Below are 22,843 nucleotides of genomic sequence, written 5' to 3'. Positions count from 1 at the left end.
ACACATTCTTGAAAAAAGTGAACAGTATTGTTTCCACAGTTAAATTATTTTGACTTTTATCTTCCATATGGTTTTGAAAGATTTCAAATCAACCATCGAATTGATACATGTCGTTTTAATGTTTTTAGTCTTTTACTCAAGGAAAACTTACATTTTTGTAATATAAAGTCGTTTTAAAAAAATTCAAAATATAACATATAAGAAAATTCTAACATATAAGAAAAATATAACATATAAGGTGTCCTCATTTTTGTATTTTAAGGTCGTTTTAAAAAAAAATATAACATATAAGGTTTCCTCATTTTTGTAATTTAAAGTCATTTTAAAAAATTCAAAATATAACATATAAGAAAAAATCTAATTTTTTTATTATATGGTTAATGTGATTGTTTAATTTTTTTTTAATAATATAAAATTAAACAAAAATGAAGAATGATGCAAAAATTGTTATCAAATCTTTATTATTCATAATCATTAATTGCCATATATATGTAAATCATATTAGGTAATTTCGTAGCTTTTATTCAAGGAAAGAATACACACTTCATATATTTTATGTTAATATAATGTTCTCTAGTGTTATATAATTATGAAATAGTGTGACACCATTAGATTAAACTATACTTTATATTAGATGCTCTAGAATTCTTTGAAATAGAATTTAGAAGGCATTTAGAATGCCACCTAGGATTTGAGTTTTTTTTAATTAATACAAAATTAAGGTTCTAATTTTTCAAATGCTTCTCAATTAATATATATGGGATAAATATGATATTTATTTGCAAAAATGATTCATATGAAATGAAACTGTTCTTTGAAGATAACTTTTTATTGATTTATTTCCATTTTCCAATTTATCTTAATCTACAAATCATCGAAGAAACACAAAGTAAGAAAGAGATCAGAGCTTAAAAAACAACACTTTAATCTATCAATAGAAAGAGATGATCAAATCAAATGAAAGTAATAAACATCAATAACAGGCAAAAAAGTGTTAAGCAAGCATATCAACTAATTCTGTTTCATCTTTATTTTATTCGATCTGTACGGTACTTCAAATTTTTTCTTTTCCTTTTGCTAGTGTAAAAAAAATAGAGAGAGTTTGCTCAAAAAATAAAAAAAAATAAAAAAATAGAGAGAGTATAGTTGGCTACATGACTTATTGTAACAAGGGAACCACACAAACAAGCTTTCCATGACTGTGCCATCTAGAAAGTAGCTTTGTTTTCCATCCCAAACTGTCAAAAGTCTCTCTTCACCTATAGATCAATCGCTCTTCTCTCTCCTTTTCTTTTTCTTCATTCATATAAACCACATATCATCTCCTCCATATCTTAACAATTTTATATCAAACCCTAATTAAAATCGGGAAAGAGAGCTAGAGAGAGAAGATGGGAAAAAGGGATGAGAGAAGATGGGAAGAGGGAAGATATAAAGATAAAGAGAATAGAGAACGCAAACAACAGAGTGGTGACCTTCTCAAAGAGGAGGAATGGATTGGTGAAGAAGGCGAAAGAGATCACAGTTCTTTGTGATGCGAAAGTTGCTCTCATAATCTTTGCAAGTAATGGTAAGATGACTGATTATTGTTGCCCTTCCATGGATCTTGGTGCTATGATGGACCAATACAAGAAATTATCTGGCAAGAAACTATGAGATGCTAAGCCTGAGGTACTCTCTTGTCTCTCTTTTCTTTCTATGATATAATCTGAAGTTTCTTTGTCTCAAAATAACATTCTATGGCCAGAATCATGAAGAAGATTTCCAATTTCTTTGCAAACATGTTAGAAGACCCTAATTGAATCTTCGACCCTAGATACAGATCTACTCTAGTGTTTGTCTCAAAATATATATTCCGCGCGTGCTAAATATCGTGAGGTTGGATGATTTAATGTTTATTTTCCCAAACTATGTCAAAAAGAAGAAAAATCTCGAACCTTAGATCATATTAACCCGGAGTTCCGGAAGTTAAGAAACTGTTTCTTAACTTTTAACTAAAAAAAAAGTTAAGAACCGGTTCTTAAAGTACTTATTCTTAGATTTTTTTAGTTAGAGGTTAAGAAACGGTTTCTTAACTTCAGCTAAAAACTATATCCTAAGAACTTCTGGTTATTCATGCTCGACGCAGATGTACAAAGTTTTCTTTATGTGTCAAGCCTTCCAAGCCTCTTTATTGATTCTCTTCTACTCAACAAGACACGGAGCCACGAAACGTGGATGCTATTTTATTCTATTTTTGAAAAATGCTATTTTATTCTTTCCATTGTTTTTCTTTCATTCGTGCTTGCTTTATATTCCAAGATCTCGAATATATATTCTTAGAGTACAGTAGTATACATCTATGTCCCCCTGCGGTATTTTGATAAATAAAATCTTGAGCGTGCGCTAGTTATTTTTTATAATTAATTCCGGCTTTTAGGTTATTGAAAAGAAATATGGGATGTGATATTAGTGAGAATCTCTAAACAAATTACTCTTTTGAACGATATATTTAAATCAAAATATTACATATTACTAGTTAAATACTGACAGTCACATGTCTAGTCCCCACAATTGATCAGATGTAATCTCTATAAAGCAATAAGCACACAGAGTGTTGTAGACCATTTGAGCTAGAGTATATATGTGTACATATATGGCGTGACTGAAATGGGTCAATAAATGGATCTAAATGCTCATTGTGTTTTAATTTGGATCTAAAGCTCCGTGGGTTTCAGTTTTTCTAGGCCTTTTCCAGAAACAAATCTAAACGACATATTCTTTTAGAATTAACAAAATTCAAAAAGGATTAAGTTAGACACAATAATGATAAGTTTTGACTAATTTTTGTATTGTTTAGTTTTTTCTTTTGCCGAGACCAAGAAAGAGTGATTTAAGAACTATCCAACAGAGTTGCTCAAAAGAAAAAGAACCATCCAACAGAAGTTACCACAAAATTCGAAACAAATACAAAAAGGAGTCTCAAAGAAAATGAACGGCAAAAGTTAAAAATAACTGAATGGAAAAAAATTCGAAAATAGTTTTAATAGTATAAATATTATATAAATACTATGATATTATCGTTAGAATTTTTTAATTATTTTTTAAATAATGATAAATTATTATCTAAATCATTAAAATTATTTATTCAAATTAATATTTAAACATAAAATATAATTAAACCTAAAATTATAGAGAGTATAACAAATAAAGAAAATATGATATAAATTTAACTATGATATTCATATGTTTGTGTGTTGTTATGCAGATACATTTTATCCTTCTAGTTAGCCGTCAAGGAAAAGTTAGGCTCACCAAATGGTATTCTCTTTATACGCGCAGAAGGAAATATCCAAGGTATGAAAAAAATAACAAAGGGGCTTCAATTACACTCTCATTCATATTTTTATCTTGACATTGGATATTTGTGTAGGTTATACCTTAGCTAAGAGGAGTGATTCTTAATCGAGGTCCCAAGCTCTGCAATTTTGTTGAGCGGAGAGGCTACAAAGTTGTTTACAAAATATACGCGAGCCTCTACTTATGTATGTGTATTGATCAGGAGGATAACGAGTTAGAGGTCCTCGAGATCATTCATCACTACGTTGAGATTCTCGACCGTTACTTCGGAAATGTGAGTCAGTTAAACAAAGCACCCACCTTGGCACAACCTCTTGCCACGTTTCTCGACATTGTGCATACTCTTGCGAGCATCTTTGAGCACACTGATTCTCACCATTGTCTCAAAGAAAAAAAAACTCAAAACCTCTTAGATTGGTAGCTCGAGCGGCAGTGACTCTATAGTTTAGCTTTATTTGTTTGTTTACAATGCAACACTTTATTATAATATTTTTAAAAATCCATTTGCGTCACTAGTCAAATGCTTATTTTTACTGAAACAACGACTTTATACTGCACTAATTTTGCCGAAAACATAGGTTTTAATACTGTAAGAAAAAAATAATGTATTTTGCTTGCTATGTTTCCCTAAACTACACCTTCTGTCTCAATTTATAAATAGTTTTCGCTAAGGTAACCACTTTTTATCTTTAACAGCTAACTAAAGTAAAAGAATGACCAAACATAAACTATATTTGAGATTTTTCTTTTAATTTTTTAATCAGATATCATTTACTTATAATAAAGTGTTATTAGTTTATATATTTTGACGGATCTAGAAATCTATGCGGTATTTATAAATCCAAATAAAATATAAAGATTTTTAAATTTTCTTAGATTAGTATTTACAAATGTTTCATCTCAAATTTGAGTCTTTGTATTTTTAACAAAGAAATCCATATAAATCCATTCAAATCCATTGTGAAGTCAAATCTATTAGTAAATTCATATGATTGAATAACACTTGATTTAAATTAGAATTTATAAATTATTTACCAATGACACATGATTTCAATACGAATTTTAAAATCATAAAATCAATAATACTATATTTAATCTGGATTTTCAAATTCAATAAAATACATTAACCAATAACTTCCATTAGCAAAAGGAAAAGAACTCTATAACTACTTATAATATATTATAATAGAGGGAGGTGGATAGAGTTTTAGCAAAGTTTTGGGCCTTTTAAAATGGATGTATGGGGGATCATATTTGAGTGTTTAAAATCTCTTTTTAAAACAAAGATAAAAAGTAAGAAAGTTCTCAGCTATTAACTAATTAGTTAAATACTGTCAATCGATAGCTTACTATCAAAGCAAACTATTAACTAATTAGTTAAATACAATCAAATAAAGTTATTATTTAGAAAAAAGTTAATTAGTGTAATGTTTTTTACAGAAAATATATCATCGATGAACTCTGATTAAATTTATTTGTGCTTGATTGTTTTTTTATTTTTTTGATCAACGTGCTTGATTGTTTTATTTCACAAACCAATGAAGAATCTTATGGATTGTTCTACAGAAAAAAAAAATGTTATGATGAAAAAATGAGAAATATTAATAGAATGTTATATTTGATTACAGCAGAAAACCTACACTCAAATTAATTATTGGACTCGGTTCGATTTGGTTTGGTTCCGTGAACCGAAAATAATCCAATTCAATTGGATTCCGTGAATACACAAGTCTTCACGCGCTATATTGAGCTTTTATGTTGTGGGCCCATATTTTGTCGTCTTCATCATCCATATGAGTTTTTTTTCACACTTACCGATTGTGTAAGTAAAAAAAACAACTGGTGGGATGGTGGTGGTTGCTTGGTTGGCTATGAATATGATTTATTTTCTTTACCGACGGATATGATATGTTAAAATATTAGTAATATTTTAAAAATCTGAAGAGTGACGAGCAGAGACAAAGGAGCAGCTTGCATATGGAAAGCCATTTAAAGATTCGTTCACCTTACTTACATCATGGTAAGCTTCATCGCTCTTCTTCCTCTCAGATTTTGAATGATTCCCTGCAGATTTGAATCCGAAGGAGAAACCGCGGTATGTGCTTCGTATCCTACTTTATCATCGTCATAGAAACTGATTTGTGTTCGTTCTCCCCCACATTGTCAGTATATAGGGGAAGCCGATGAAGAACGTTGGTGTGCAGATATGCCAGATCTGTAGTGACAATGTCGGCAAGACTGTTGACGCTGACCGGTTTGTGGCATGTGATGTTTGTGAATTCCCGGTTTGCAAGCCTTGCTATGAATTCGAAAGGAAGGATGGGAATCAATCCTGTCCACAGTACAAGAGGCACAAGGGTTAGATTCCTCTATGATCTGAAATGTTCATAGTTGGTTGATATGTTTTTGATACTTACTATACTGTGCTATTCCCGGTGATAAAGACGAGGATGAAGCTACCGTTGAGTTAAGCTACCCGCAGAAGGAGAAAATATTCAGGGCGGATGTATGGCATCTTACACGTGGCAAAGAGGATAGGCCTGAGTATGACAAAGAGGTCTCTCACAATCATCTTCCTTGTCTCACTAGTAGACAAGATGTAAGGCATTTCCATTCTTTCTTCTTCCCTCTTGTAGCTATTCACGTAATTGAGTCTCTGGAACCTGATTTTGTTTGTCATTTGGCTTTATTTACAGACTTGAGGAGAGTTTTCTACTGCTTCACCTGAACGCCTCTCTGTTTCTGAGATCAATCAAACGCTGGCTATGAGCATACACATTATTCAACTTGGAGGGCTCCTTTTTCTTCAAATTGGGAAACCCCAAGGCTTTCTTCTCTTCTGTCTCGGATGAAGCAAAGTAAGATGCATCACTTGGAGCTCCCTCACCCAGTAATTGCAAAATGCTCAATTCTAGAAAGACAAGTCAAAATATGCTCCCAATCATCTTGCCCATCTTCAATGGCAATTGATATGATAGCCTGAATAGCAGAAGAGGTAACGATAAAATTATGAAGAGGTGAATCACGCATCTTCTCTCCATTAAGGGAAGGAGAAGATTTGCACAAGAGAAACAGACTCGTGAAAACAGGAAACTAAAACATATGATGTATTTAGGTGAGTATGCCGTAGAAATACACGTTTTATCTTTGTGTGTCTTCTTTGAAAGCAAGATGTTAGCAACTTTAAACAGAGAACAACTGCTTTGATTATGAACAACGATTTCCATAAGAAAAAACTCACTTTAACAGCATCAACATTCTTTTGTTTCATATCTCTCCTGCGCAATAGAGGTTTGTGAACTTGGCCATGGAATTGACAAATGCATCTCTTTGCGTATGCATACCCTGATAGGAGTTGGAGAATTTACAATAAAAGGAGGAAAAGGAGTAATGAGATCAGTGAGAAGAGTGATCTGCTTATCAAGATAAGAAGATGCAGTTATAACAGAATCTGTTATGGCCGTTACGATCAGATCAGTGGAGTGTAGTCTCGTAGTATAAAGTGTGGAGTTGAGTCATTTGTAAAGTTGGGCTAATTGTTGAGTTGTAATTGGGAATCTCTGAGGAGATTGGACTTAGTACTTGTATTGAGTATTAAGAGGAAATAACTGCTGTAACATGAACGGCATACCGAAAGCCTCGCAGGCATTCAACTGCAGCAAGCCTGTCATCACTATGTTCAAGTGTAACGCTGAATGCGGCAAGCATTGGTCCCCAGCAGACTTCAACCATAAAACACAATATTGCAACATCTGTGACGACATGGTAAGCTGATCTACAGGTCCGGAGAAAAAAACAAGTCATGAGATTGATACTTTGACTGCAAATCCAAATCCATCCCTCCACGGTATTTTTCAACCTTAATTCTTCTCAGAAATAGCTTATAATGAATACACAAGGTAAATTAAAGGGTAAATATGATTTATTTACGTTGCAGGTTTTTCAGCTTCATCCGCTAATTTTACAGGTAACCCTACTCGCTCAGCAGAATACGTACCCGACGCACCTACACGGATCAAACTCGTTTTCTCTAAACTGTCAACGTTATCCAATGATGTTTGTTGACTCAAGTTCCACTTTCTAACACTCCAGTCAAGAAGACAATGACTTTGCCGTGATGAAAATTTACGGTGTCAGTAATTTGGCCCAAATTCTTTTATAATTTTCAAATGTCAATGTAAGCTTCTGAAATAAAACATGTGCAGTTACTACGATTAATATTTATTTCAACGATTAACGTCACTATGGATAAAAAGGCTACAATAATTGTAAGCAGGTTAAGAATGGAATCTCACATCGAAAAGTGAAAGAAGAATACCAGCTTGAGGGAAACATTTCATGAGCATTAGATTTATTACAGTTACCTTGACGAAGGTTTGGGCTTCAAAGTTCCCATGCTTTGCTCAGAACTTGAGCTTGAATCCCTTGGACAGAAAACCACCTCCCCTGAGATTGTAACATAAGATGTTTAAGCAAGTTGATACATTTTACCATTTGCAAACCTAAAACCTCAAAGAAAGAAGACACCCAATACTCAGTTTTGACTTATCGTCTCATCCGTCCGTATCTAAGTACATTATCAGGGGAAGCAAAATCGAATAAGAAAGCACTTTAAAAAGATGAGCATACCACCTTTTGCTACCCTTCACCATTATTTCCTTTTCTCGAGGATCACCTCTACACCCCAAAACAAGGCTACAAAGATGAGCAAACCAACTTTTGTTACCCTTTTGCAACATTCTCTTCTCTGGAGCTCTGCCAGAAACACTTTTACATCCCAAAACAAGGCTACTCACGAGGATCTCCGCGTTACGTGGACCCTTACAACCCTTTATTTCAAGCGTTTCAAAACTCTTATCCACCAAATCAAACCACATGAGCTTCCCACTGTTTATCTCCAGGAGAATCTTGCTCCTGTCCTTGGAATATATCAAAGGTCTCACAAACTTAAACGACACCACAGTCTCTGGTTTCGGCACAGTAATGAATTTACTCCAAGATCCTCCGTATTCCCTCAAAATCCAAACATCCACATGGCCATTCCTGATGTTGTGGTAGTCGTGACAAATCAAACAAAGGCAGCCGTCTAACACACCTAAATTCATAACTTCATGGCAAAGCTCCAGTGGGCCACTGAGGACACTAAGATCATCAGTGGCAAGATCAAATCTCATTATCTTGGTGAGGGCGAGAGGGTTTCCAGGCAAGACCCAGTGAAGACTATTGCTAGCAAGAACACCATTCCCACGACGATACAGCACATGGTAATAGAAGAACATGAAAGGAATCTGAACCTCAAAACAAAGATGGATTCTCTTCCACGAATTACTCTTTAAGCTGAAAACTTTGGTTTCGACAGGATAACCTTTCATTTGGAGAGGATAACCTTCATAGTCTTTATGCTTAGACTGAACCATCCTCACAACTTTGTAATCGTCGCTCATCGAATCATAACCTAATCCGTAAAACACATACTCGAGTGTGATGGAACGTTCCGAGAAATCAATAGGCTCAATCGGTAACCGGTGGATTGTCCGGGTTGACGGATTAAAAAGCGCTAAGACGACGGGAGAGTTCGTTAAACCGATCACACCGTTAACCGAACCGAAAACCTTCGTGAAATTACCGGTTTGCAAAGGATGGTCGACGTCTGAGAGTTTATCCGGTCCGTCGAGGTACACGGTACGTAGAAGGCGATGAGATTGCAGCAGGATCATGAGGTGCTCTTCGGTTTCGAGCGTGCGCTTGAGATGCGACGCTAGGAAGTCAGAATTGTCTATAAGAGTGAACCAAGGCTTCGAGAGGACGCGACATCGTACCAGCGTAGAAGCGGGGAGACGGAGGAATACATCGTTGACGATATCCATCGGCATATTCGCCATCGTTGACGATATCTAGGGTTGACGACAGTATGCTATTATTATTACACAAGCATTCTCAATGTAGCTGTGTTCTAAAATTGCTAAGTCTTGTAATTACCCGCCAAGCTGCAAGCTTTGTTCTAAGAGATTGCCATTGCGTTTGTCCAAATTCACACTCCACATAGCGACTGAAATGCGAAAGCACTATTAGAATGTGCTCGACTACTTTATATAAACCGAAAGATAAGCGTATAAAACTTGCCTGATGATTACAAATTGGTTCATCTGATCCATCTTGCAATCAACCAGTTTCGCAGATATTGCCTTAACCACCCACAACTCAACCTCCTCGTCATTTACCTGTGCTCAACCAAAATAGATTCTATGGTTCAGAGAAGCAACGAAAAAAGGTTTATCAACGTTTTATGTCTTGTTCAAGCAAAAAGGCTTTACCTGTAGAATGTTCTTGATAGAGGCATATGGTATTTTGCCAGATTCATCTGATGCGAAGTCCACCAGTGACAACAATCTCATCTTCGCTACACAGTCTTCCTCAACAAGCCCTGCAAACACCATCTAAACATTATTACGTTGTGCAACTCAAGAGCTCACTAAGAATATATAATAAAACTGATAAGAAACTTACCATAGGTTTGCAGAAATCCTGAATTTGCATTTTGGAATTCCATGTACCCGTCCAGCCTCTGAGTAAGAAAGATCTTAAGTAGCTGGTAAACTAGTGCACTGTTAGGATCCTTCTCCAGTTGTGCGACGGCTGGCATGTCTAATAAATCACACTGCACTTCGTAAAGAAGAAAAAAAAGCCGTAGTTAAAACTTCCAATGACATAACAAGTCAGAAGCAAGAATTTTTACACATTTGAATCAGCTGATGCTTTCTGAATTATGATACCTGAAAAATACTGGGAGCCTTGATAAAATCAATAGCTGCTCGTACAGCTTCGTCTTTGGCTTCACTCAGGACATGGGCATCCTCATTTGAGAAAGTCGCCAAGTATCTTGTCACAAACTGAAGCGATTCTTTCGCCAAACTGGAATATTGATAGAACACAAAACCATGAGGCCATATTGGTACACCTAAATGAGAGAGAACATCCACTGGGCAATGGGTAAAGTAAAAAAAAAAATTTGTTGCAGACTGTACCTTTTATTTTCTCTAAGCACATTAGCAATGGCAAGAAATAGTTCCCTCTGATCTTTGATTTCAATATTCCACTCTTTCAAGAAGCTGTCAACCTTCTTAAAGGAAGGCACTATAGACTCAGTAACCTTCCCGCTTACAGCTAGTTCCAGAGCTTTCATGTATACTTGGAAACGAGCATTTGGGTGGTCCAGCAGGTTATATAGATTGAAGAGACTGTACAAAGACAAAACAACAGATCAGAAACGTGTAATACATAATTGAAAAAATATGGCATATGCTTATAGAATCCAACAAGTGCAATGCTCAAAGATTCACACGAACATACATTTTCAAACGCAATGAAGCTTTGTCATTCGGCTGTTGAACAACCTTAGAAGCGATCACTTTCACCATTTCAAGAACTTCCTCAGGGCTGTTCACATTCTTGACAAGGCTGCAAATTGTGGTGTAGGTGCACTCAAGATCTGATAAGACGCAAACAACATCCAATTATAGCCAAAAAGGACTGTAAAAGACAAAAATGAGCATATGCTATGCTAGAATGATTAAAGACTGACCCTTGTCAGAGATCTTGGATGAAACCAAGTCAGCTGAAGTTACCATCAACGTCGCCAAATCCAGCCACCTTCCTGCTACTATAGACTCTTCTGCCTCCCTGCATAGCCTTGTAACTTGAGGCTCTGCAGCCTAAGCAAATGAACACAATCGTAAATTAAACAGTTCCACACTAATAAAAGCAGATCAAGTGAGATTGATGTAGTCAATTAGTCACAGTACTTAGAACAAAAAAGTTTCTCAATACACATATGCATCAAAATCAAGAATCGCCGCCAAATTCTCCAATTGAAAACATATAATTCCTCATAATCTAGCGATTCTAATATCCAATGTATATTGCATGGGACTGTTCACTAACAATCAAAGTATTCAACCGTTTTGCGCATGTTTATGATCCAGAGACGAGACTCTATACCTCAGGGCCCGCATTGGCCCAGGCAAGCTGGGAAGTGAAACGGACGATCGCGAGCGAAGGATCTTCTTCAGAGGTGGGAACAACTGTCGTCATTGTTTTTGCTGTGATTCGAATCTCTCCGCCCCCTCGTCTCGACTGAGTCCTTAAATGCTAAATCCTGAATGCACAAGTTCTTCGGTAGCTGAGCAGACAGTGTGGGGCAAAGGCATAAACGAATACCCTAATCGAGGGGAATCGACTAGTTCCTACGTCAATAAAGCCCAGCCGTTGTTGACAACGTAAGAATTACCCAACTTGCCCACCAATTAATTTATTTATTCGATTTGGCACAGTGGTAGAGTAGAGGATGTGTAGTTGCTTCAACCTGGGTTCGATTTCTTTTTTTAACCAATTTTAAAAGAAAGCTTTTAATTGATTAATTAATTATTTTAAATGTAAAAACCACGTATGATCTTTTCATGGACAGATAAGCAAATTGTGACTGACATGTCATGTTATGTTACATATGACTAATCAATGTATGTAAAAACTGTATTTCGTTAGTTCGTGTATTGAATTTGAATTAATTAAGTGTTGATATATATATTTGCACTGTTTCAGAATCGCTGGGGTTTGTTGACGTATGAATTAGTCGATTTTCCTAGCATTTTTTTAATTAGTTTTGGATATTCCAAACCTATGCAAAAGTTCTTACTAATCTTTGAACGGAAGTGCAGTTCACAAATAAACTTTCTCTCGGTATTCTAATGAAATATGTTTCATGGTTGCATTTTTGCATGACCACGTGTGTTTAGTTTTTTTTTTTAACTCAGAGGTGTTTAGCTTTCCAAATATTTTTTCTTTAGAATATTTTTTTTGTCACTTAAAAAAAACGTTTAATTATCTATGGTGAAGAAAAATGGAAACTGCATAATCTTATTCGTTTTTACTGGATTTTTTTTCTTAATTTTCAATACATTATCTACTAGACAAATGTTTTGATGATGTCAGTAGTCATATCGGCAATATCATGAACGACTTTGTTACGTTGGCTCACCGGTAATGGACAACTTCCGGCGAACTGGTTCTCACAATCACCTGACGCCCCCATAACGTCTTGCAAGTTAGCTATCGCCGAAGAGTACTTTTTAGCCTTTTGATTTGCCAAAGCCGCCGGCAAATACCTATCAATAGATGCACCGTAATCCTGATCAACGCAAGTTCCGTACTCCTCAAAAGCTGTGCGATTTCCTCCAGTTCGCTCTAAAGCGGAGATGAGATAAGTTAACGTCTCATTCGTTTTCTTTGTTGTCGCATCGATAGAGATCGACGCAAGCCCTAATGCATGAAGTAAATCAAAATAAAACATATATATAAGTGTGTTTACAGAAAAATATTATTATTAATCAAGTTGTTATGTCACAATGATTTGTGATCTTACCTTGGAGATCTGAGGTTTTGCTTCTAGGATCAAGATTGAGAGTAGCGACGCATAGGGGTTCATAACGGTTTTTTTGGCAGAGTTGTTGTATAAGATTTTGTTGAGACAACGCTATTTGGGTTTGGATGAACAAGAACATTGCGAATAACTTCATAAAGTTATTCATTCTGTTATACTGAGAGTTAGAAAAAGAAAAGAAAGTTAGTAAGAAAGACACTTTTATATATGGTTCTTAATTTATGCTTAAAGAAGTTATGCTTAATGAATTATGGAAAAGTTTATTACTTATCAAATTTGAAAAGTACAATAAGTAATAAATTATAGAATATTCTAAATAGATTATACTATCATATATGGTCTTTGTGGTTCCTATTATGTTTAATGAATTATAGAAAAAAATTATCACTTATCAAATTTGAAAAGTACAATAAGTAATAAATTTCATATATTCCATATATTAAAAAGAAACATTACAACATTTTAACTATGACACGTGTCATCGCTACAATACTTCTTAAAATCTCTAGAGAAATATATTGGTCCACTAAATATATATTATAGTTTTTATTAAATTAATTAATCATGTACAAGCAATATTATTCAATTTTTTAAAAATAAAATCTACGGAATTACTATATATAATTATAGTATATATATATATATATGATAATTAATAATTTTAATAATAAATATTTAATACCAATTTGTGTACTCTCCATCATTTATGTTATAATTTGAATTTTTTTTAAATGATTTTAAATAACTAAAACTATTAAAAGTCCAACATCAAAAAAATTGTGATCAAGGGTTCAATTTTTTTTATTATAAAACATATAAATGGCTATAATTTGTTTTATGTTTTCCGGTTATTATTTAAACCGGATCCGGTACGACGATGTAATTTTGAAAGTGGTGGGATGGGATTATTGGGATTCCGTCGCGAACCAATATTATTTCGACACATTTCTACTTTTTTTTTTTTGCATTACCTCTTTGGGCCTACGCAGAGCCCACCTCCAAGATCCAAAGTATCGGAGGTTAGTTTCGTAATTGAAGCCATTTCGTTAAACCCTTCTTCTCGACTCAGAACCCTAATCTATCTCTGCGTCTTCCTTCCTTCTTGCTCTGTAATCGGCTATTGGAGAATTTAGAGGCGAAAATGAATGGCGAAGGAGAAGATGCATCCAAAGTAATTCACGTGAAGTTCTTGACGAAGCTTGACTATCCGTTCAAAGTTCCGGTCACCTCCGTCGTTATCCCTTCCAGTGTCACTCGTCTAGGCCTTTCTTCCATCGTCAACTCTCTTCTCACTCTCGGTAGACTTCTCTCTTTAGTTTCGATTGCTTGCTTATACTTATGAATTAGAGGTTACATCCATTAGATTGCTTGCTTATACTTATGTATAATTGGATGAACAGAAAAGCCTGAGCCATTTGACTTCCTGATAGATGGGGAGCTTATTCGAATGTCGCTTGAACAGTTTCTTAACGCCAAGGGAATCTCAGCGGTAATGTTTTTAATCATAATCACTCACTAAACACAGCAGCTTTTCATTTCGTGTGGCACATCAAATTGGCGTTGATAGTCTTTTTAAACCATTGGTTCTTTGCAGGAAAGGACTCTTGAAATTGAGTACATAAGGGCTGTGGCACCACGTAAGGAGGAGAAACCTTCATTGCATGATGACTGGGTCAGTGCGGTTGATGGTTCTTTCCCCAGGTAATTTTCTTTCTTTTTATGTCTACTTCAATTGCTACGTGTTCTACAGTTTTCTCCTTTATAACCAGTAATGTCATTAGATCTTAGTCTATATAGTTTATGTCACCACCTGCTAGTTGGTGCCATATTGGAGCATCATACCATTGTGGAAATAGTTAATGTACACGACTGCCATATCATTGTTACTGTGAATTTTGATTATACTTCACCTGTTCCTTTTGTGGATTTTCTTATAATTTAACAAACTAGTATCATCCAGTGATTGCTATGATTTTAAAGGATGGTCTTTTGTTTGTTGTCCTGGTCTCGTTGATGTCATTTGCAGGTTCGTTTTGACCGGCTGCTATGATGGTTTAGGAAGGTAATCATTTGAACAATTTAGTAAATCATATTATCATGTTTGCATCTGCCTATCTTCTTTCTTTCTTTTTTTTATTGCTACCAACATTTGCAAGAATATTAAATTCTTAAGTTTTTTTTTTCTGATAAGGATATGGAGCTCTCCTGGATCGTGTACGCACATTTTAGAAGGCCACACTGGGGCAATCTCGTCTATTGCTTTTGCTAACTCCGAAGGTTTGAACATTGCACGAGATATATATACTATGCATGTTCTTCACTGGCAAATAATATTAATCAAGAAGGATTTCACCTTTCCCCTCGTCTATATCACTTCCTTACATTTTCTATTTTATCTTTTCGTGTTGATTTTCCCATCCAGGTGCAGAAGGTGTTACCGTAGCAACTGCCTCCAGAGATCGGACATTGAGATTGTTTAAGGTAAACATTGATAATAATATATAATCAAAGGTAAATGTTCCGGTTAACTAAAGTCATCCCTTTCTGTATAAAGGTTGATCCAGCTGAATCTGGTGACTCTACTACAAGAGTTGGGGCTTACAAGATATTGTGTGGGCACAAGGCGTCAGTGGCAAGTGTTGCAGCTCAGAAATACGGAAGCAAGGTTTGATGTTTTCCCTTGCGCTTGGCTTGTGTGTTGCAAGTGAAACTACAGTGTATTCCATCGCGCTCACCTACTGTATAATGTAACTCAGGTTTGCTCGGGTTCATGGGATTGCACGATCAATGTGTGGGACACCAATGAGTCTACTTCAGAGTTGTCAGTACCAGGGAAGAAAAGAAAAGGGAATAATCAGGCCGAGGAACCTCAGTTAGAGGTACCCTCAATATATGCACACTCTTTTGAAACACGTTGTATGTGCTTCAGATCAAGATGAAGAGACAGGTGTACTCTTCAACAGTTGTGTTTTCTCAGTTTAAGTGTCTAATTGCAATTTCGATATTGACTTTCTTACAGGGAGAGGTGGAGACTACACTTGTTGGACACACACAATGTGTCTCATCAGTTGTTTGGCCAGAGCATGATGTTATTTATTCCTGTTCATGGGACCATTCCGTAAGGAGATGGGATGTTGAGACAGGGAAAGATTCATTGAACTTGGTATGCCTTCTCACACTTCCTTTGCTTTCTCATGAATTCAGGCGCACACCAGACCCCCTTAAGCTGAATTTGTTTGTGCTTTTAAGTTGTTTCCGTCGAATTTTGAAGCCAGTTTTTTTCTGTCAAATTGTAGTACTCTGGAAAAGCTCTCAACACCGTTGATGTTGGTGGTGAAGGTTCTGCACTTGTAGCTGCGGGTGGTTCAGATCCAATCCTTAGAGTATGGGATCCTCGTAAGCCTGGTGAGTGGATCCATAAGAACACACGTAGAGTCAAAAACTCAAAATATATATAACCAACCATACACCGAGTTTATCACACTATTGACTCTTTGCATTGTGTAGGAACATCCGCTCCCGTGTTTCAGTTTGCTTCACATTCATCATGGATATCTGCCTGTAAATGGCACACAAGCTCTTGGTTTCACTTGCTCTCAGCTTCATATGATGGCAAAATCATGCTCTGGGATCTCAGAACCGCTGTAATTACACACACACGCTCTCTTTTCCGTTATAACCCACCCGCAGTTTTCTTGCTTTGAAACTAATATTCTTCCTTTATTTGCAGTGGCCGTTGTCAATTATCGAAACACACAAGGATAAGGTAAAGCAAGCACACGCTCTTATCTTCTATCTTCTATCTTCTACTCTTCCTTTTCGTTTTATTTTGTTGTTACTCAAAGAGTGCAAACATGTTGGTTTTGTAAGGTTTTATGTGCTGACTGGTGGAAAGGAGACAGCGTAGTCAGCGGAGGAGCAGACTCTAACCTTCGAATATCGTCTGGAATCTCAATTTCTTAGGTCTGAAATCGAAAATCTTTCAACCACTTCTTTTGTTACTAGTTACTAGTTGCTATTGTATTGTCTTTTGTGATCTTTGCATGGTAATCACTTTAAATGATTAATTTGTTGGTAAGTAGCACATTTTCAGAACTGTTGATTAAATTTTGTTGGATAAGAATGCCTTTTTGTTGCACTGGTTGCGTTATGAATCTAATATTTTCTCTACAGTTATATCATCCGAGCAAGACATTTCAAATCAAACCAGGGGAGATGGTACAGCGCACACTGTAAACTGAATTGTTTGGTCGAAATTATCTTAAAAACATGCAATATTAATACGTCACGTGATTCATACAAAAGGTGAGGAAAAACAAAAAAACGAACAAACCAAACCAATATGACCGAAACAATTACTTTAATGATTTTCAGCACGTCGGTATTAGCTAAACCAAGACTTGAAGATGTTCTGAACCAGCTAAAATGACGCTTCAAGGCACGATGGTAAACAGAGGCTGCAAAGTTTGTTGTAATAGTAAACCACAAGTTAACACTGTAAGACTAAATCAAATAAGAAAACCGGGATAAACCGTCGAGGATAGAGATAGATTCGGTACCGTGTCAACGCTAACCGGTTTTCCATCTTCAGCTAGTAGTTCAGTGATGGTTCCTGATTTCTCAGCCTGTTTTCAACACACAACTCTCTCAAATTAAATACTCTGAAAGTTCATAACTTCAGTAATCGTGTAAAGAATATCAGACCTCAATCTCATTCATGAGTTTCATAGCTTCAATAATGCAAACAACTTGACCCTTCTGCACCTTATCTCCAACCTACAAAGTTCAAAAAAGTACTCACTCATACTCGATAGTTTATTGAAGCAAAGAGTTGTTAGGTTTTGTTTTAGGCATCCTCTTTTACCTTGACAAAAGGAGGTTCACCAGGAGCAGGAGATCTGTAGAAAGTACCAGCCATAGGACTCTTGAGTGGAGGATGTGAAGAGGAAGGTGGGGTTACTGGTTTTGCTGTTTCAGGGGCTGAGGAGGGACTAGGAGAAAAAGGAGGAGGAGCAACTGGTTGAGATGGAGCCATTTGAAGGCCTGCCATTGGAGGAGGCATGGAGTGATAAACTGGAGCTGGTGGTGGTGTAGGTTGCTGCTGTAAAGCTTCCTTCTTTCGAATAACAATCTCACAGTCGAGCTGCTTAAGTTCAAGTTCCACTATATCTCTTGAATCCACAAGCCTTAACAAGGCAAAAACAAACGGTTCAATGTTTGATTAGAGAGGAACTAAACTAAAGGACTGGTAAGGACTCTTGGGATTCAACTTACTTAAGAAGACCTGAAACTTTAGCCATAAAGTCAGAGAGTTTAGCGGATTCAGGAACATTGCTCTTCACGTTCCCGTTCAAGCACCCACCGTTAGTCACTGGGGTAGAGTTAGAGACAACCTTGGAAGGAAAAAAAAGAGAGAGTAAGAATGTTACATAGTAGTAGAGTTACTACTTAACTGTATTGAACCTTGTTGGTAAAATACAAGAAAGCTTTATACCTCGTTGGTTGTCGCACGCAACCTCCAGATTGTAGATTGATTCTGTACCAGAGGAATGAAACATAGATACAACTTTATCATCACTGTAATATATATATATAGATTGAAGATGGAAGACTGTACATGCAAAGTGAGTTCCATTGTTAAACTATGAGTGTCACAACAAGTGCAGTAATCGAAACTTATTCTAACACTAAACAGATCATGATTACCTAATCAGATAACTCCCAGAAACAGGCTAATCTTTTCGTAAAGAAAGTCTCACACTTTTTAATTACAAGATAGAGAAGAGAAGCAGAGGAAACCTGAGATACATCGGAAGGAAAGGAGACGCCATTGAGTTGCGGCTGCCATCGGGTTCTTCCAGGAATAGATCCAACCCGACGGTTTGGGGCAGAGATCTTGGCGTAAGGTACAGACAATGACGCCATTGTTGAGACAGATGAAATGCAGTTGACGATGAAACCGAGGAAGCAGCAAGAATAGAGAGAATAGAGAGAGAGAGAGATATGTTTTACACTATCGACTTCTCCTTTTTCTTTTCTTGTTTATTTTGGGTAAAAGAAACCTGATTTCGATGCTTACGAAGAAAACCAATTAACTATAACTTCACCAAACCTGTCCAAGTGTTGTTGTAAAGACAATGCTCATTTTGTCTTGTTCTCAGGTCCATCGTGTCTGTATGTCTTGTTTTTTTTTGGATAATGTGTGTTTGCTTATATATCACATCTATATACATTTACGCGTGTGTTATATAAGATAAATTAAGTATTCAGCTTAAACCCTCATTGATGTGTTACTTGATCACTGGCATGAACCTCTGCAAATATATACACTTTCAGCTTCCATCTATTCTGCGTTGATTTTAAAAAAGTCCAACAGTCTAATCTTTGGTTTACCAATCTTTTGGACATAATGTAAGCAAGATTCAGACTTAGAGAAAAATCCAAGGTATGCCTGGATTTCGGAAAGGTTTTTCGAAACAGAACCGTCGATTTTCGGTTAACCAAAATTTTGAAAATCAATTCCGAAATTAACCAAATTAAATTTTGGTTTGGTTCGGTATGGTTATCGGATAATTTCGGTTTTCAAAATTATTTCTGAAAATAATCGATTTTTTGGTTTTCGACTCATTCCGGTCTACTTTTCCAAAAAGTCGGATATTTTCGGTTAAATTCGGTTATGTCGATTAAATTCAGATATTTTCAGGTTTTTCGGTTAAATTTGGTTCGGTTTTTCGTATATTTTCGGATATCTGCGGTTATTTTCGGATAGGCCGAAAACCGAATTACTTTTCAAAATCCTACCGAACTCAAAACTGAAACCGAAAACCAAAACTTTTGGTTCGGGTTTGGCCTGTTCGGTTCGGACAAAAATGGCAGGGCTAATCTTTTTTTTTTTTTTTTTTGACAGGTTATTTTCGGATAGGCCGAAAACCGAATTACTTTTCAAAATCCTACCGAACTCAAAACTGAAACCGAAAACCAAAACTTTTGGTTCGGGTTTGGCCTGTTCGGTTCGGACAAAAATGGCAGGGCTAATCTTTTTTTTTTTTTTTTGACATCGATGGCAGGGCTAATCGAAGGTAAGAACTAGGCTAAGTTGCGGTTCGAGTAGTGTCTGGTAATTTGTGGATTTGACCTGAGATCCATCACTTTCTATTGGTCCTATGATGGGCCCCCAGTATTAAAGCTTAATACGCAAAAGGATCATATGATTTTAGCAGGACAGAATTTGAATCTTCGTCGAATGCCACGAAGCTTCTTGTATTGTGTTTCTTCTCTATTGTTTACTCGCTTTTGGTAGAAGTTTGATAACAAGATAGATGTATGCTCAAATGAGCTTAATAAACTAGAGAGAGGCTGCACTCACGGCAGCCAAGGTTCCATAAACTCTATTTATATCAACTCTATCTTAACAAGAAACCCTAGATACATAATAACTTTGACAGCAAACAGTCTTGTATGATATTAGCCGTTGGAGATCATAGTCACGTCAAAATCTTCCAAGAACAATTATTTTCCATCTAATTGAAGCAAGGTGATAAACATGCTGACTTAGTCCACGTAAACTGTCACGTCGTATATTACTTTCCATAGTTATCGTATGCTTAATTCGAATAACCTACGTTCACAGACTACTTATCATTTCGTAGCCAATTAAGTTTTGTCACGCGAATCGCTTATCATCTATTTAATGACACCATAAAACCTTCATATATTCCCTCAATTCTTACTTAACTAATAATGGCTCAGAGGTCATTACAAGCTGCTGCTAAGTCTGGAAACATCGATCTATTATACGAACTTATCCATGAAGATCCATACGTCCTCGATAAAATCGACAACGTGCCTTTCATTGACACTCCTCTCCACGTTGCAGCCCTCGCCGGAACAACAGAGTTCGCCATGGAAATGATGCACTTGCAACCTTCTTTTGCTAGGAAACTTAACGCCGACGGACTTTCTCCGTTACACCTCGCCATCGACCATGGCCACTTTTGGCTAGTGCTCGAACTAGTTAAGGTTGATCCAAGCCTTGTTCGTCTTAAAGGGAGACAAGGTACGTACCAAATATATATATATATATACTGTATCTTTAATTTGAGAGAATTTAAAATACAAATAATAATTTGTTTTTGGAGCTTTTAATTCAAATAATAATTCTCGGATTGTTTATTTTTATCTCTGGTTAAAATTCCAAATGATTTAACCGGAGTTGTTTTGATTCGGAATTGATAACCTTAGGTCCTTAGCACAAGTGAAACTTCACTTGGTTGGATTGTATGCACGCACACTAAACATTATGTTTTTTTAACACGAACTAAATATCATGTTTTAAACTGTAAATGAAAAAGGTAAAAATATTTTTTATTTTTTCTCATTGCTAACTCAAAAATTAAACGGTTACAATTCAACCAATCATCCAATTTTTTTTATAAGAAAATGGTTTTACTTGATTTATGTTCTACTCGGTTCGATTTGGTTTTGTTTAGATATGGACAAGTTTTGGTGTTAGGCTGTTTGCTTATATCAGCTTTGGTTTGGTTTCGGATTAGGTTTTTTTTCAAACTCAGGTGAAACTTTACAGATTAACCTAATCTTTACTTTCATTTTCCTTGTTCCAAAAAGGTATGACGCCATTACTACTTGCGGTGAGCAAAAAGAAAATCGATTTAATATCAGAATTCTTTTTGGTTTGCCCCAAGAGCATCGTGGACGCAAACGTGAATGGAGAGAACGCTCTCCACATTGCTGTGAAGAACAACGAACCTAGAGAAGGGTTAATAGTCCTTAAAGTTCTCATGGGATGGATACTAAGATTGTGTCAAAAGGATGCAGAGCGGACGGAGACAAGAGTCATAAACTGTAGAGACAAAGATGGAAACACGCCTTTACAACTCGCAGCGTACCATAACAACCACCAAGCTATGAAACTGATGTTAAAGAGTTCGAATGTTAATGTCAACATCGAGAACAAGAACGGTTTAACCGTTCTTGACGTTGCCGTGTTACTCAGAAGAGAAGGCAGCAGATGGGGTCGCGTAGAGAGAATGGTCAAGTGGCATGGCGGAAAACGTTCGGCTTCTCTGGTTAAGATTAGGACAACATCTGATATACTCAGCTCCAAGCTAACATGGTGTGAATCAAGGCGAACGAAGAGTATTCGGTCTTATTCTTGGATCTCCGAAGAAAGAAGAAACGCTCTTTTAGTTGTCGCCACTCTTATAATCACAGCTACTTATCAGACCGTTCTCCAGCCTCCCGGAGGCGTTTCTGACGGTGGAACAACTAGCAATGTAACAACAAGCGGTCAGAAAGCTGGTTCGGTGGTAATGGGTGACGTAGATTTTGTATGGCTATGGATGTGGAACAGTGTGGGCTTTAACTTAGCCACAGCACTGACGCTGCGTTTGTTGAGCTTAGGGCAAGAGAGTGCGTTTTGGTATTATCCGCTCTTCATACCTCTTTTTCTGGCTTACAATGCTGCAGGGGAAGTGATCTCGCCGAACGACATAATGTTCTTCCTCGGAATCGTGGGTTGGTGTTTTCTTCTGCTCATTTGGGCTGGGGTGGTCTGCTTTTGGGAATGGTTACAGTCTAAGCGAGCCAAGGCGCGTGGACCCAAGAGTGGTTTAGTGTGGGAAGGTTTCACTACGTTGGATCAAGCTAGAGGTGTTACGCCTAAGGGGTATGTCATTAAGTGATCTTGACTTGATCTAATAATTTTATTGTAAATTATTATGTACTTGTTTTAAAAATGTATAATATCCAGAAGAGAAGATCATAAATAATTGCTGGGGATGTAAAACATATTATGCGACTTGTAAGATGAACAGTTTATGTTTGATATCATAAGTATATTTTTTAAACACAATATGTAAATACAAAATAATCTTAAACATATTTCTTTTCTATAATATAAATAAATGAATTTTAAAAATGTATTATAGTAAAATGTATAAATTAAAAAATATATCTATTTTGAAAGAAATTGCCTATTTGATTATTCATATTGTTATTTTATTGTACTTAACACGAAAATATATTAGTAAGCAATAAAAATTAATAACA

General features: G+C 36.1%; 6 protein-coding genes and 1 long non-coding RNA gene across 15 annotated transcripts; 4 read left to right on the top strand and 3 right to left on the bottom strand.

The window, feature by feature from the left end:
• Window positions 1-1,200: 1,200 nt before the first annotated feature.
• LOC106332739 lies at window positions 1,201-3,866 on the top strand. Its single transcript, XR_001268158.1, has 3 exons — window positions 1,201-1,671; window positions 3,248-3,336; window positions 3,413-3,866. It is a non-coding gene; the product is annotated as an uncharacterized LOC106332739 (long non-coding RNA).
• Window positions 3,867-5,119: 1,253 nt separating this feature from the next.
• On the top strand, window positions 5,120-7,352 carry LOC106336383 (cellulose synthase A catalytic subunit 3 [UDP-forming]-like). Of its 4 annotated transcripts, none has more exons than XR_001268833.1 (6): window positions 5,120-5,359; window positions 5,507-5,697; window positions 5,784-5,938; window positions 6,036-6,454; window positions 6,629-7,186; window positions 7,277-7,352. XR_001268833.1 is itself a non-coding variant. In XM_013775207.1 (4 exons), exons 2-4 carry the CDS (start codon window positions 5,523-5,525, stop codon window positions 6,039-6,041), a joined length of 336 nt encoding a protein of 111 aa, XP_013630661.1. In that variant the 5' UTR covers window positions 5,134-5,359; window positions 5,507-5,522; the 3' UTR covers window positions 6,042-6,223. The 4 variants fall into 4 exon arrangements, 1 of the variants encoding a protein (XP_013630661.1); XR_001268834.1 differs by having other exon boundaries at window positions 5,121-5,359; window positions 6,692-7,186; XR_001268835.1 differs by having other exon boundaries at window positions 5,345-5,434.
• Window positions 6,236-11,598, bottom strand: LOC106336381 (F-box protein At4g22390-like). Of its 6 annotated transcripts, none has more exons than XM_013775204.1 (12): window positions 11,338-11,598; window positions 10,922-11,051; window positions 10,690-10,828; window positions 10,365-10,577; window positions 10,113-10,251; window positions 9,847-9,997; window positions 9,654-9,763; window positions 9,463-9,560; window positions 9,319-9,388; window positions 7,969-9,233; window positions 7,704-7,785; window positions 6,236-6,318 (listed from the first exon to the last, which is right to left on the bottom strand). In XM_013775204.1, the coding sequence occupies exons 1-11, from the start codon at window positions 11,428-11,430 to the stop codon at window positions 7,743-7,745; spliced, it is 2,451 nt and encodes an 816-aa protein (XP_013630658.1). In that variant the 5' UTR covers window positions 11,431-11,598; the 3' UTR covers window positions 6,236-6,318; window positions 7,704-7,742. The 6 variants fall into 6 exon arrangements, with proteins under 6 accessions (XP_013630658.1, XP_013630657.1, XP_013630656.1 ...); XM_013775203.1 differs by lacking the exon at window positions 6,236-6,318 and adding an exon at window positions 7,029-7,114; XM_013775202.1 differs by lacking the exon at window positions 6,236-6,318 and adding an exon at window positions 7,443-7,524.
• Window positions 11,599-12,248: 650 nt separating this feature from the next.
• Window positions 12,249-13,015, bottom strand: LOC106334029 (pectinesterase inhibitor-like). The gene is made up of 2 exons (XM_013772395.1): window positions 12,758-13,015; window positions 12,249-12,654 (listed from the first exon to the last, which is right to left on the bottom strand). Exons 1-2 carry the CDS (start codon window positions 12,921-12,923, stop codon window positions 12,302-12,304), a joined length of 519 nt encoding a protein of 172 aa, XP_013627849.1. The 5' UTR covers window positions 12,924-13,015; the 3' UTR covers window positions 12,249-12,301.
• An 832-nt stretch (window positions 13,016-13,847) lies between these two features.
• On the top strand, window positions 13,848-17,099 carry LOC106328038 (ribosome biogenesis protein WDR12 homolog). The gene is made up of 13 exons (XM_013766395.1): window positions 13,848-14,073; window positions 14,176-14,264; window positions 14,370-14,476; window positions 14,802-14,837; window positions 14,967-15,052; window positions 15,198-15,256; window positions 15,330-15,440; window positions 15,532-15,654; window positions 15,795-15,938; window positions 16,072-16,180; window positions 16,283-16,419; window positions 16,506-16,541; window positions 16,646-17,099. The coding sequence occupies exons 1-13, from the start codon at window positions 13,917-13,919 to the stop codon at window positions 16,736-16,738; spliced, it is 1,287 nt and encodes a 428-aa protein (XP_013621849.1). The 5' UTR covers window positions 13,848-13,916; the 3' UTR covers window positions 16,739-17,099.
• LOC106328039 (biotin carboxyl carrier protein of acetyl-CoA carboxylase 2, chloroplastic) lies at window positions 17,007-18,872 on the bottom strand. The gene is made up of 7 exons (XM_013766396.1): window positions 18,575-18,872; window positions 18,270-18,311; window positions 18,050-18,168; window positions 17,640-17,961; window positions 17,480-17,551; window positions 17,335-17,400; window positions 17,007-17,232 (listed from the first exon to the last, which is right to left on the bottom strand). The coding sequence occupies exons 1-7, from the start codon at window positions 18,698-18,700 to the stop codon at window positions 17,209-17,211; spliced, it is 771 nt and encodes a 256-aa protein (XP_013621850.1). The 5' UTR covers window positions 18,701-18,872; the 3' UTR covers window positions 17,007-17,208.
• A 1,638-nt stretch (window positions 18,873-20,510) lies between these two features.
• Window positions 20,511-22,649, top strand: LOC106332885. The gene is made up of 2 exons (XM_013771380.1): window positions 20,511-20,831; window positions 21,401-22,649. Exons 1-2 carry the CDS (start codon window positions 20,516-20,518, stop codon window positions 22,474-22,476), a joined length of 1,392 nt encoding a protein of 463 aa, XP_013626834.1. The 5' UTR covers window positions 20,511-20,515; the 3' UTR covers window positions 22,477-22,649.
• The last annotated feature ends 194 nt before the right edge of the window (window positions 22,650-22,843 follow it).

This window comes from Brassica oleracea, chromosome C3 (assembly GCF_000695525.1).
Source record: "Brassica oleracea var. oleracea cultivar TO1000 chromosome C3, BOL, whole genome shotgun sequence".
NCBI classification, from domain to species: Eukaryota; Viridiplantae; Streptophyta; class Magnoliopsida; order Brassicales; family Brassicaceae; genus Brassica; species Brassica oleracea.
This window is presented reverse-complemented; position numbering and strand designations above follow the sequence as displayed.